Source organism: Helobdella robusta (genome assembly GCF_000326865.2).
Source record: "Helobdella robusta unplaced genomic scaffold HELROscaffold_4, whole genome shotgun sequence".
NCBI classification, from domain to species: Eukaryota; Metazoa; Annelida; class Clitellata; order Rhynchobdellida; family Glossiphoniidae; genus Helobdella; species Helobdella robusta.
In genome coordinates, this window is record NW_008704902.1 from 7,065,742 (window position 1) to 7,080,141 (window position 14,400).

The following is a 14,400-nucleotide window of genomic DNA, read 5'->3' on the forward strand; positions in this document are numbered from 1 at the left end:
ATTTTCTTTTTTTGAAAACATGTGAAATTTCTGCCAGATTTCTGATTTTAATTTGTGGGTGCGTTTAATATATACCACCCTGTTTTTTCTGGAAGAATAAATATTTAAATACTTAAGTATGTTCAATCAATCAATTAAATTTATCTAATGAATGGGATTTCTAAACTTCAACAGCGCCCAACTAAAATTTGAAAAATAAACCATTTCTAGGTAGAAAAAAGAAAGAAAATGAAACATGAATATCAGGTAAATAAGTAAAATGAGCAATTGAGAAAAAATTCTGATGTCTGTAAAGTGTAACTGTAAAGACTGAAGAGATTTGAAATTATGAAAAATAACAATTAAATCTTTAAAAAAGGAATTAAAACATAAAAAATGTAAAAATGTTAATGTGAAATTTATTAGATTTTTTACTTTCGCAAACTTAGCAAATTTAAATCACACAAACCTCTCAAATGACGCTGAATTTCTTCTGATTCTGCCATACATGTAAATAAAACTAATTTTCTCGATCGGAAAGAAGTTAACTTTTGCTCAACTCAATAATCACAAAAAGAAAGTGGAAACGATAGACCATAGATACAATGATATTACAGCGATATAAAATACACCGATTATTAACTAGTTAAAATGTTCGTTTAAGAATAAAAAAAAATACAGAAATAAATTATTTATAATAAAATTTGAAAATTTCAACCCAACCCACACAACTTTAAAAAATTTGGACCCAACCCAACCCAACCCAACCCAACCCAACCCATGGGTTAACCCAACCCAACCCATGGGTTAACCCAACCCATGTCCACCTTTGGGTGATCGATAAATAAAAACTAGTTCAGTAATGATAAAGTTTCCTTAAGCGTTAATATGTTTGAGGTGTCTTGTGATGAAGTCATTTTCCTGGTTTGTAGATTGGGCGACGACTTGATAGTTATGCTTGCGCTGACGAAGGTTGTGTGTTGTAGTTTTGATTGGTGGTAGTAGAGGATGGATGACGTGGTTGTTGTTATTTTCTACCTTCTTGAACAGCCTTGAATCAAGTGTGTTGAATATCTGTGTGACGGTAGGATATGGTAAAGATAGGTAGTTGAAGCGAATTAGTTTTTTGATGAGAGATTGTAGTTGCTAAAGTTGGTGTTGTGTAGCAAAACCAGACCAGGAGGGAGCTGCATATTTGATGCGTGAGATGATGAGTAATTATTATTTTTAAGGAAAGATGTTTTTGTAGAAGTAAGAGAGATAATGGCGGATGTAGATGAAACGGTAGAGCGAAATGTAAACTGATCATGTAATAGTGGTTTGATGATGATGACGACGACGATGATGATGTTGAATATTCTATTCACGTTGGGTTCAGTTGACAGTAACATGCCTTCTATTGTCAAATTTATTTCACGATTTAAATGAGATTAAATTTTTTTTGCACTGGAGTATTTGAGGCGGATCGTTTTGTGCCGGCGCAAGAAATAGTATCACCTTTCCTAATTTCATCGCAAATGTTGATATTCGTCTTTATTTATTTTTAAAAATGTAAGTACGACTAAGAACGAAACTTGAAAGTCGGAAGCAAACATGTCGGCTGCCACTGGTGGTGGTGGGGAGGTACTTGTTAAGAAAACACGAGGTATAAGCCTGTGTGGGAAGGAAGAAAAAATCAAAGTTGGAATGCTACTTCAAATGGTTAAATGTACTTTTTTATGCTAATTTAACAAGCCGCAAATTTTTATACAAAAATTAAATTGAAAATAATAGTTCTTGTACGTTGTTTATAAAAAATTTTTAACAAACACTTTTCAATGTTTGCTTTTTTCATGAAAATACAAAATGAACATGAAGAACTGAATTAATGAACGTGGGATGCAATCGTTTCAGACTGCTCTGCGTACACTCATTTCGTATTCAACACATTCGACCAGGACCACAGTGAAACCATAAGTTTTGAGGTACATGTTTGCTTCTTTGTTTGTTTGTTTTCTGCCTGTCTGTTAGGTTTGTTTGTCTTTCTGTTTGTTTGTCTTTCTGTTTGTTTGTCTGTCTGTCTCAGTCAGCAAGTCTGCTGTTTGTTTAAATGTCAGTGCTCTGTTGTAGTTGAACAAATCAAACAAAAATAAAAGACAAAATTTTAATTGGTATTTTTGATTGACGGGCATTTCACTGATATCTGTTTAATGTTTTTGGAATAGCTGGGGCAGCTAATTAATGAAGAATTGTTCAATTAAATTTTTGTCACATTTATTTAATTTTATAAATAGACGATTTCTGAATAGTAAATATATCAAAATTAAAAACTCTACACAGATCATCTATATAAATTGTAAATGTATCACTACATTCCGATCGTTAAACTACATGAAACAACATCATCATCACCAGCATCATCATCATCACCATCATCAACATCATCACACCATCATCACATCATCACACCATCAACATCACCATCATCAACATCATCACATCATCATCACATCATCATCAACATCAATAAATAAAACAAACAATGGCAGGAGTTCGTGATGGGGCTCTCCCTCTTGTTGCGTGGGACCATGCTGGAGAAGCTGCAGTGGGTCTTCAGCCTGTACGACGTCAACAGGGACGGCGTGATCACTAGCGAGGAAATGCAGATGGTCGTCTCATCCGTCTATGATATCATGGGCAAGTTTTGCAGCTCAAAAATTGACGACACTGTCATAAAAAATCACGTCGATGCTTTATTTGAAGTCAGATTTTGGTTTTTGTAAAAGTTCTTTAGCATAAAAATTTATTTACATTGGAGTTGCTCTCTATATTAAATAATTTTAGACTTTCATGCATAACTAAAAAATTTGGATTTAAATACTATTTAATTTCCACTTCAAACAAATTACATGTCGTAGATAAATTGAATTATTAATTGGAAAAAATCGTGTCCCCGAGAAGCTGGACGTTGATCGAGATGGCGTCATATCGTTCGACGAGTTCATCGACACATGCCGTAAGGTCAGCCAACAAACTTTGATATAAAAAGCCTTTCTGTTACGTTGTGGTATCGCGGGCTACGTTTCGTCGTGATAGGTTGTGTCGGGTCATGTTCTGACATTCCATGTCGTCTTCTGTTCTGTTCTGTTTGTCATCTCATGTTCTGTTATGTTATGTTTACACCATAACAAGTTTAGTTATTTTTATTAAGATACTTTGTCAACATTCTCATTTGAAACAACTTGACGATATTTTAACTTTCAACCTAACAGGATCAAGTGATAACGAGCTCCATGGCTGTGTTCGACACGGTCTTTTGAAATTCTCGTCACCTGGGTATGCCATAGTTAAACTTTATTTCTTCTGCTCACGCATGAGCAGTTAAGTGTAACTTGAATTGTCTTTAAGTAATTATCAGAATGTCATAATATTTATATTTAAGTTGTTTTTTTTATTATCGACTTTTTATTTTTAAAACATTGAAGACTTACGGCACAACACAAAGAAACAGGTCTATAATTTTCCACTCAACATACATCTCCATTTTTAAGAATTGGTACCACAATACTGTGCTTCCAACATTAGGTATCACATGCAAATTCAATGACAAATTAAACAAATTGCATAAATAATCAGCAACTACACTACTATATTCCACCAGAATTCTAGAATAAATTTCATCCGGCTCAGCTGATTTATTTATATCTAGCTTCTTTAACCGTAATAAAACATCACTGACATTTATAGGATCACGCAACAGGGCAAGAGTACATTTATCATCCAAAACAGACACACAATCATTCCCATCAAGCATTATGTACACATTATTAAAATAAGCCCTAAATGAATTTGCTTTTTTCTTATCATTACTTATATTTATTTTATTACCTAATCTATGAATTGTGAAATATCAATATTACCCCTTAATATTCTTTTTTCATTAATTTATTGCCAGTAAGCTTTTGGAATAGTTTTATTATTTTTAGCCAAATTCATTATACAATTATTCTTAACTAAATTCATATAATTTTTAACTTTTAAAATTCGTCCAATAAAATAACTGCTTCAGAGTTGAGAAAATGTTTCCATAATTTATGTTTATATCTCATAATTGAAGCAAAAGCTTATTAAATATAAACATAAATTATGAAAAAATTACTTAATTCTATATATATATATATATATATATATCGATATATAAATATATATATATATATATATTTCCAATATTCTAAAAATTTTACCAAATGTTTTGCTTTAATATGTTTGTAGTTCGTTTTTTCAATTTTTCTCACTAAAATTTTTTGGTGAACGTTTAGTTTATAAAAATTCAAAATAAACTTATTTTCCGAATTCATGCTGCAAATAAAGCTATATTTCGATTCCGAATGAATCATCATTTAGTGAGAAAAATTGAAAAAACGAACTACAAGCATATTAACGACAAACATTCGGTAGAATTTATAGAATATTGTAAAAATTATGGCCTATTACCAACATCAACTGTCAGAAATGCAATTATGAAAATCAAAGCATGTTCAGCGTTAGTTGACGCTTTCTTAATTTTAAGTTCGTGTCTCAGTCGCCCATGATGTTGCATCCAGTCCGGGCTGTGATTTTCATCAATAATTGCATTTTTGACAGTCATAATTCAATATTTATTAAAAAACCACGGACATAACCCTACAGATTCAACCACATACAAACGCACACAACACATACTGATAGGTTTAGCTGGTAAACCTAAAAAGTCGCCTGACGCTTAACGTAGGTGACAGAGTTTGATATTAGCGAAATCATCACTTAATAAATGCTAATGCTGAACAATAAATTTATTCACACACACATACTTTCATACATATTTCAAATATTAAGATATTAAATTTTATGTCAACACGTAGAATGATTTTGATAAAAATTACTATTATTTTCTTTCACTAGTGAACTATATGCTGATGATTCTTGTACTTATACTTTTTTTTGTCCATCTAATCTCAATTGTGTACTTTATAAGATATCTCCATCTATGTCTTTTTTCAATTATCGCTTGATCTGATTCTATGTGTTTTAATCCTTCTAAATTGGAATTATATTTGTTTCAATAAATCTAAAAGCTCTATTACTATTCCTTTCATTATCTTATCTGATTCTAAAACATTAAATGTTTTAAGTAAGTTTCGTAGTCTAGGTTTTGTCTTTGATTCTAGCATGTCTCTTTATTCTCAGATAAATTTCTAAGTTCTTACTTTCAGCTACGTAGAACAAAAAAACTTTTGGCTTTTCTTGACGAAACTACTTTTCTTCTTTTTGTTACTTCATTAGTATTACCTAGGATTGATTTTTGTAACTTGCTTTACTATAGTTTTCCTGATTCTGCACTCTATTTTTTAAGTAAACCTTCTAACTCTGCTTCTCGTCTAGTTGCTTGTGCCTCTTTTTTTTCATAGATTTCTATATCTTGTTCTCTTGCATTGATCACCTATAAAATTTAGAGTAATTTTTTAAATATGCACATTTATGTTAAAGTCTCAATCCAAATTATTTCCTAAGTACTTACCAAATATATTAATTGAACCTAAACGCATCGGCTTACGAGTGTCTTCTTGTTCTCACTTTTTCTTAACTCGTGTTAAACACTGTTGATAAATTTACATTTGCTTTTTCTGGCTCTTTTCTCCGGAACTCCCCACCTTTTTCTCTGACTACTTCTCCATCACTTACGAAGTTCAGGGCGAATCTCAAGACCCATCTGTTTGCAAAATTCATTGAGGAGCGCTGTTGATCATCGCGGAAATGGCGCTTTATAAACTAATTTGTTGATTTATTGATTGGTTGGTTGGCTGATTGAGAAAAACTTTTTTATCAGTTTAGAGTTAATGGTTGATTCTATGAAGATAAAACAGAAACATCAACGACTGATGTTTCATGACGGGCGCCTTTGATGAAAACCTCCATGCCTTACAGTTGTAGATGTTCATTGAATATTTGCAGACGTAATATAAGGTCAGTAATAGTTATAAATTTCAAAAATTTGGAGCAGTTACATTACAAAAGCAATAAAATTTGAATCAATTGATCTATAATGATGTGGAAGACCAGAGCTGATGAAGGTTCATTTAAAATAATAGACACATTTTTAATTCGTGTAAAATGTGTCGCTTCAATTTGAATTTCAGTTGTATCAAAAGTCAACATGTTCTAAATGTTTTGGAGTTGAACATTTTAACTGTATTTGAATAATTGATTTGTGTAATTAATTAAAGTTTGTCAAATCTTCATTGGCCATAATGATATATAATTAGCGGTTCAAAGTAAAACCTTTAAAGTAAATTTAGCCGAACTACTTCAAAGACAGAAAAGTGATTCTAAAATAAAATAAAGAAACTGAGCACTACTCAACAACTTGAAAATTGAAAAAGAATGAAACAACAAATGTTGTGATGATGGCGATGATGATGACGACTGTGGTACGGTGATGATAACACGGTCATTAATGACAGGGTGATAGTGATAACAACAAAATTACGAAACAATGATGCCGTGACGAACACTTAAGACGATGACGTAATAGTAGGGCTGAGCCAATTAAGTAGAAATTTACTTTATAGAGTGCCACTTAATTATTCAATTGACACCACTTTTAATTGGGACAGTTAATTGAAAATGGATCCGCTCATTTTGAGTGATGTTTCACCTTAATTGCTTCACCACGTTCCTGTCTATAAATACAGAGCACCAAACATTCTAATGAGCATAACTAAAAAGTCCCATTACATTCACAAAAGAAAATTTTAATCCTGCAAATACAAATCAAATCTAACCACAAAAATATTTACAAGGGCATACGTAAGTTGAAAAATATTTCAGTTCTAAATAATAAGAAATAATAAGAACTAATAAGAAAACAATTACTGTGTGAACAAATTCAATGGACAGTTTAAGAAACGATACTCCTTTGGGATCCGAGATGGATGAACGTTCAGGTGACAATGAGGTGACAAAATATATTTCTCAAAACAATATTTCATTGAACAATAGTAGACAAAAAGACGAATCAACGGAAAATATTTCATCAGTAAAAAGAGGACAGGAAGAAAGTGGCTACTACACAACATCATCGTACGCCGTTGATGTTCACAGAAGTTCAACTCACTCGTGGAAAACAAATGAATCTGTGGGAAGTTCGATGAACAACAAAATGTTCAAAATGAATAATCTCTGTTCCAACATCCCACATTCCGTTGATGAATTTCCCTTGAAATACAAATTTGTGTTGAAACGACCCTGGGAAGATAACGAGGAACTCCCGTCAGCCCATCCCAACACGCCATTCAAAAAAATCCGCACCGAAATGAATGGTGGGGAGGACTCATCTTTGAGTTGGACACAAGCAAGTAAGAAAGTGGCTGGCAAACAGGAGGTCCAGATCCAGGAACACACTCAAAGAAAGAAACATTCGCTTTGCAGAAACAAACAACATTAATTTTCATTTTGTAAATTCAATTCCTTAAATTTTTCTTATTTTAATTGAAAATTTTTTTTAATCATTTTCACCCGATAAAATTTATTTTGTGACATAAATTTTTGTAATATACGCAGTTAAAATATGTTGTATGGAGAATTCCGGAATTGTAATGGAGATGCGTACATAAACATTACATAAATCAGTATATAAACCAGTGTTTTAGTTATTCGTCCTGCAACTTCATGTTTGTTAATTTAGAAATGACTTGTAAATATCTTTGCATAAATATTAAATGGCAAAAATATTACTAAACAACATTCACAAAAGCCATCCACACGTTCAGGCATTCGCCAATGCACTCGCACACACCAACACAACACATTCAACCACTAAAAGAAGTGTGCGTATACTATACACGGCACACACACTGGCGCCTGTTGTAATGGTCGACATCATTTGGTCGTCAGTAGTAGTGGCGGTATTCAATATCAGCCGGATTGACACTTAACAAGCGCTATTATTTTTAATACATATCGTAGTGGGTTAATTTCTTGACTATGGGTTGATAATTTTTGGGAATCAGGTTCCATTAAATTTGAAGAACTTGACTGATAATGTTAATGGTGATGATGTTCATTGATTATTGTTCATTAAGTGATAACTGTCACGTTTTGATTTGACATTTTGTGACGATCCCCAAACTTATGCGCATAGCGCATAGTAGTTTAGAGCCACTGAGGCGATTAGATAAACCAGTTTAGTTTAGTGGTAGTTAGTGGTGACCTTGAAAAGCGTGATGACAGTTTTGATGTTTAATTTTGCCGTACTGTTTTCGTTAATATTCATTCGTTAATCAACTATTTAGTTAATATTTTGTTTGTTAAAATAAAAATTAATTAAAATACTGTTTGGCGTAATTTTAATTAATTAGAGCCTTAAAATACAACAGCAGTGAGTAAAAAGTAAGAATATTACAAATGACGTCACTCGCTCAGTATATAAACGCTGCTAAAGAGCTGGGACTAACTGGTGAAGAGGCCTCTAAATTCATCGATAAACATGAGGAAAGGGAGAGACAGCGAGAGGAAAGAGAGCGTGAAAGCCAGGAAAGGGAAAAACAACGAATGCACGACATTGAAATGGCCAGAATACAGCAACAAAAGAATGATAACGGTAATTGTTTTGATAAATTCCATCAATTGAGAAAGATGTTACCTTTTAATGAGGACACTGAGAGTATCGATTTATATCTTGCGAGATTGAGGATTTGGCTCGTGCTTTTGAATTACCAGAACGTGAGTGGGCTAGAGTCTGTCGAGTCATTTGAAGAATAGAGCCATCAACATATGTATCCAACTGAATGAACAAGAGAGAAATCAGTATTCAGCTGTGAAAGATGCTCTTCTGAGACAGTTTGGAGCAACCGAGGATGAATATAAAAAAAAATTCCTGCATAGTGTTCCTGACCACAAGGATGATCCACGTCTGTTTATAACAAATATGACAATGTACTTTGATAGATGGTTAGCTATGGCTAACGTAAATAAAACGTATGAAGCAATAAGAAACCTCATTATACTTGACACTGTGATTAATGCATACAATGAACAAGTCCAGGTATTTGTGAAGGAACGTTGCCCGCGAACCGTAGATGCGTGGACAACACTGATTCGTCAGTATAAAACAGCTCATCCAGATCAGATGTTATCCAAGCCAACTTCAGTGCAAACCGCATTCTTCGCAACAACAAAAACTACCAGTCAGAGAATGAAAACCAGGGTAGAACATGGAAGAGCAGATGGGACAGTACGCAACAAAATTCCAATAAAAGTTCATACTGTAAGATTTGCAAGAAAAATAATCATCGCACTGACAATTGTTACTTCAGAGATTCCAAGAAAGCATCAACGCAGTATAAACCAACAAACAAAGTTTTTTTTGCAAAAATTCAACAAGGCGATGGTAAATTAACACTGATTTCAGCATTTGTTGATCAACAGAAATGTATTGCGCTGAGAGATACCGGTACAATCACCTTATTGATACATCAAAATTGTGTGAGGCCACAGTCATATACTGGAGAATACGAAAAAGTTAAAAACCTCAAAGATGAGATTAGTACACATCCTATAGCAATAATCTATGTTGATAGTCCGTATTTGACAGGATGGCACAAAGCGTTAGTACTAGAGCAACCCCTAGATGGCATCGATTTAATAATTGGGAATGTTGCAGATGTGAAAGAGTGTACAGAAGCGGATATTACACATTGGCAAAATCACCATGACATCAATAAATCCATGGCAATTACCAGATCACAGAATAGGAAGGAAAAAGCTCTTGAAAAACTAGATCAGAATTATACGCAGCCACAACCCATCGCAGAACAAACTATGTTGGCTGTACATGATGAAGTTAAAATGAATAATAATAATAATGAAACAGAGAACAGTGGAGAGAAAAATGTTGACCATGTACATGATGAAGTAGAGATGAATGATAGTAACGACAATGAAACAGAGAACAATGTTGAGGAAAATTATAATGTTCCTCCCATTATCGTTATACAGAGATTTGTTGTCAAAACAAGACATCAAACCAGATGTTCAGACATCCTACAAATTGGTTGTCAAAACGCGTGAACGAGTTGTAAAAGTTTGTCAATTTGTCGTGAATGATTCAACAATAAATACACCAATAAAATTGGATCGAATAAATCAAAGAAGAAAGTTAAGAAGATTGAAGGTGGGAGATGGGGTAATGGTGCTACTACCAGATATAAATAATCAATTGTTTATCAAATGGAGAGGACCGTTTAAAGTCATGAAGATCATTTCAGATGTTGACTACGCCATAAACATGAAAGGGCAGAGTAAAGTATTCCAAATTAACATGCTGAAGAAATATTTACCGAGGATAGCCGATGCTCTACCATCATCTCATGAAGTTGTCAACCAAATGTTATTCCTCCAATCAGCAGATAGTGTAGAAGTTCCTACAACGGAGATAAAGCGAACGGAAACGTATCATAACATCAAATTAAATCATTTGTCAGCTTCTCAACAAGAAGAGATGAAAAAAATTACTTGAGAAATACAAAGTAATTTTCTCAGATGTGCCGGGTAGAACAAACATCATTAAGCATAAAATCCGGATCCGTGATAACACGCCAACGAGTATAAAGCCTTATCTTGTTCCACTTCACCATGAAAACTTTCTAAGGATGGAGATTCATAAATTAAACAAACAAGGCATTATCGATACTTTAGATTCCCCCTATGCCGCTCCAGTCGTGTTGGTTAAGAAAAAAATTGAAGATATGAGGATGTGTATAGATTATAGGAAGCTTAACAACATCACTGTTAAAGATCCGTATCCGATGCCCAATATCGAGTGTTTGATTGGAAAATTAAGAGGTGCAAAGATATTTTCAACACTAGATTTCTCACGAGGATACTGGCAAATACCCATGGATGAAGATTCTAAGTGCTACACATCGTTTACAACCCCATTCGGTAATTTCGTGTGGAATTATATGCCTTTTGGTTTAGCCAATGCACCAGCCACATTTAACCGAATGATGTCATCATTGTTTGCACACAGAAGAGATATAGTATTCTATCTAGATGACATCTGTATTTTTCACACAACCTGGCAAGAACATTTAATAGCATTAGATAAAATTTTTAAAATAATTGCTGTGAATAAACTGACAGTGAAACCCAGCAAAACAAATATTGCCAGTTATGAAGTAGAATTCCTGGGACATGTGATTTGAAATAATACTAATCAACCGATACAGCGTAATATTAGTAAAATAAAATATCACCGTACCTACAACCAAGAAGGAAGCAAGAAGTGTAGTAGGTTTGTGTAGCTATTACCGTAGATTCTTTCCAAATTTTACTGAGTTCTTGCAGCCATTGGTACAAGTAATTAGGAAAAATGAACCGAACAATATAACAACAGACGATGAGATGATAAACTGCATAGCGAACCTAAAGAGGTTATTCTCAGACAAGATAATACTACAGATACCGGATATCAACAAAACATTTTTCGTAGTATGCGATGCATCAGCTTATTCAGTAGGTGGTGCATTGTTACAGAAAGTTGACGACATCTTGAAGCCCGTGTGCTTCCTCAGTAGAAAATTGTCATTGACTGAACAGAACTTTTCAACGATAGAAAAGGAAGCATTAGCTATTGTCTACACCGTAACGAAGTTCTCAATCTACTTAATGGGACACGAATTCGTGGTACTGTCAGATCATGCACCGCTTAAGATGATCCACAGCAACAAGATGTCCAATCAAAGGATCACCAGATAGGCGATGTTGCTGCAGGACTTCAATTATAGGGTGCAACATGTGTTAGGGAAAGAAAATGTTGTCGCTGACACGTTGTCCAGATGTGGAGAGAGTTAATCCAAGAATGCAGACCTTCCACGCAGAACCACCAGCCTCGCGTGGGTTGGGGGGATGTGACGATCACCAAACTTTTAATTTTAATTAATTAGAGCCTTAAAATAAGAAAGAATTCGTGACAAATTTAATGTTTGAAAGTGACACGTGCCCATCTTTTGAAACTTTCAGCTGCATGAATCGATTATTGATTTATTAAACAATTATTTTGTGGCAATGAAATTAAATGAATTTTTTTTTCAAGTTTGACATCAATCTAAAAAAAAACAATTTTCAATTTAAGAATTTATTCTACCAAAGCCTTAATGAATACTCTTCAATATTGAAGAATGAAAAGATAAAACAGAAATATGAACGATTGAAGTTTTAACAGAAAATGAGTTCTTTGATCGATGCGTCCTCTTTGCAAACATTAATTAGATAAGTGCAAATTCTACAAAAATCATTATTGAAGCAAGTAAATTACAAAACCAAATAAAATTAAAAGCAATTTAACAAAAATTAATGTTGAGAACTATATATGGGCTTCTGAGGTGTCATTTGAAATGATGAGTATTGTGATCCTTTAAAGTTAAAAAAACTTTAACCTCGATTTCAGATTTTTATAAATCAAAAACTTCATAAGCATAAAAAATAAATTTAACAAGCACATATATTGATTCAACGTATATTATTTTTGAAATCATTATTAGCTGAACATATTTATAAACAGCAATTGAAAGTGTAATCCTAAAAATTTTTAGCATAAATTTTTTGGACATTATTGATTTATTGTTTAAAAAAAGAAACTGAGCAATACCCAACAGCTTGTTTAATTGAATAATTACTGAACTAAAGTAGTAGGAATTCACTTTATAGAGTGCCACTCAATTATTCAATTGAAATCAACTTTAATTGGGACAGTTGATTGTGAGAGGATCCGATCCGCTCGTCTTGAGTGATGTTTCAAAAATTATGATGATATATCAGATTTGTAAAATATGTATTAGTCGAAGTGATTCATAATTAGCGGTTCAAAGCATAATCTTAAAAATAATTTCAACGAAATACTTCAAAGACAAAAAAGTGATTTCTAAAATGAAATAAAGAAACTGAGCAATACTCAACAACTTGTTTAATTGAATAATTACATGGCCAATAAATAAGGAATTCACTTTATAGAGTGCCACTCAATTATTCAATTGACATCAACTTTAATTGGGACAGTTAATTGAAAGTGGATCCGCTCTTGTCTTGTACGTAATCATTTTAATTGCTTCACCACATTTCTGCCTATAAATACAGAGCACCAAACATTCTAATGAGCATAACTAAAAAGTCCCATCACATTCACAAGAGAAAATTTTAATCCAGCAAATACGAATCAAATCTAGCCACAAAAATATTTACAAGGGCATACGTAAGTTGAAAAATATTTCAGTTCTAAATAATAAGAAATAATAAGAGCTAATAAGAAAACAATTACTGTGTGAACTAATTCAATGGACAGTATAAGAAACGATACTCCTTTGGGATCAAAGATGGATGAACGTTCAGGTGACAATGAGGTGACAAAAAATGTTTCTCAAAATAATATTTCATTGAACAATAGTAGACAAAAAGACGAATCAACGGATGATATTTCATCAGTAAAAAGAGGACAGACAGAAAGTGGCTACTACACAACATCATCGTACGCCGTTGATGTTCACAGAAGTTCAACTCACTTGTGGAAAACAAATGAATCTGTGGAAAGTTCGATGAACAACAAAATGTTCAAAATAAATAATCTCTGTCCCAACATTCCACATTCCGTTGATGAATTTCCCTTGAAACCCAAATTTGTGTTGAAACGACCCTGGGAAGATAACGAAGAACTCCCATCAGCCGCAGCCGATCCCAACACGCCATTCAAAAAAATCCGCACAGAAATGAATAGTGGGGAGGACTCATTTTTGAGTTGGACACAACAAATCAATGCATATGTAGATAATTCTAATTTTCCGTTTCCACAACCCAGTGCAAGATTTGAAATGTATTGTGATGATGCAATATCTTTCAATCCCATAATAACCAGCACTCCAGCATTTAAACAACCACAGACTGATTCCAATTTGTATACTAACAACAACGATAGTTCACTTTCCAGTCCGCCAACGATTCTAACAACCAAAAACATATTCAGGACGGAGATTGTGAGCATCCTTGAAGATTGGTATGCGAGGCACGTTGATGATCCATACGTTACTGAGGATGACCTCAAAAACTTGACGAATCAATGTCAGCTGGAGGAGAAGCAAGTAAGAAAATGGCTGGCAAACAGGAGGTGCAGATCCAGGAACACACTCAAATACAATGGAAAGAAACATCCGCTTTGCAGAAACAAACAACATTAAATGTATAAATTAATTAATTGATACTGTATATTTTTATAATTCGATTTGTAAATGTTATTCTATTATATTTTGTACAAAATTCACATTTCTCTTTTTTGAATTATTTTTTGATTTTTTTTTTGACATTCATATGATATGTATATATATTTCGATATTAGCTTATACATTATATTGATAC

General features: G+C 33.2%; 4 protein-coding genes across 4 annotated transcripts; all 4 read left to right on the forward strand.

Moving 5' to 3' along the window:
* Positions 1 to 1,871: 1,871 nt before the first annotated feature.
* Positions 1,872 to 3,003, forward strand: HELRODRAFT_66963 (hypothetical protein; the record flags this gene model as incomplete). The annotated part of the gene is made up of 3 exons (XM_009024253.1): positions 1,872 to 1,943; positions 2,508 to 2,720; positions 2,917 to 3,003. Coding segments are annotated over 3 exons (372 nt in total), but the record flags the coding sequence as incomplete, so codon positions are not given.
* A 3,883-nt stretch (positions 3,004 to 6,886) lies between these two features.
* HELRODRAFT_162819 (hypothetical protein) lies at positions 6,887 to 7,441 on the forward strand (the record flags this gene model as incomplete). Its single annotated transcript, XM_009024914.1, has 1 exon — positions 6,887 to 7,441. The coding sequence occupies one exon, from the start codon at positions 6,887 to 6,889 to the stop codon at positions 7,439 to 7,441; it is 555 nt and encodes a 184-aa protein (XP_009023162.1).
* A 959-nt stretch (positions 7,442 to 8,400) lies between these two features.
* Positions 8,401 to 10,065, forward strand: HELRODRAFT_162820 (hypothetical protein; the record flags this gene model as incomplete). The annotated part of the gene is made up of 3 exons (XM_009024915.1): positions 8,401 to 8,718; positions 8,795 to 9,095; positions 9,188 to 10,065. 3 exons carry the CDS (start codon positions 8,401 to 8,403, stop codon positions 10,063 to 10,065), a joined length of 1,497 nt encoding a protein of 498 aa, XP_009023163.1.
* A 3,794-nt stretch (positions 10,066 to 13,859) lies between these two features.
* On the forward strand, positions 13,860 to 14,222 carry HELRODRAFT_67319 (hypothetical protein; the record flags this gene model as incomplete). Its single annotated transcript, XM_009024310.1, has 1 exon — positions 13,860 to 14,222. One exon carries the CDS (start codon positions 13,860 to 13,862, stop codon positions 14,220 to 14,222), a length of 363 nt encoding a protein of 120 aa, XP_009022558.1.
* Positions 14,223 to 14,400: the final 178 nt, after the last annotated feature.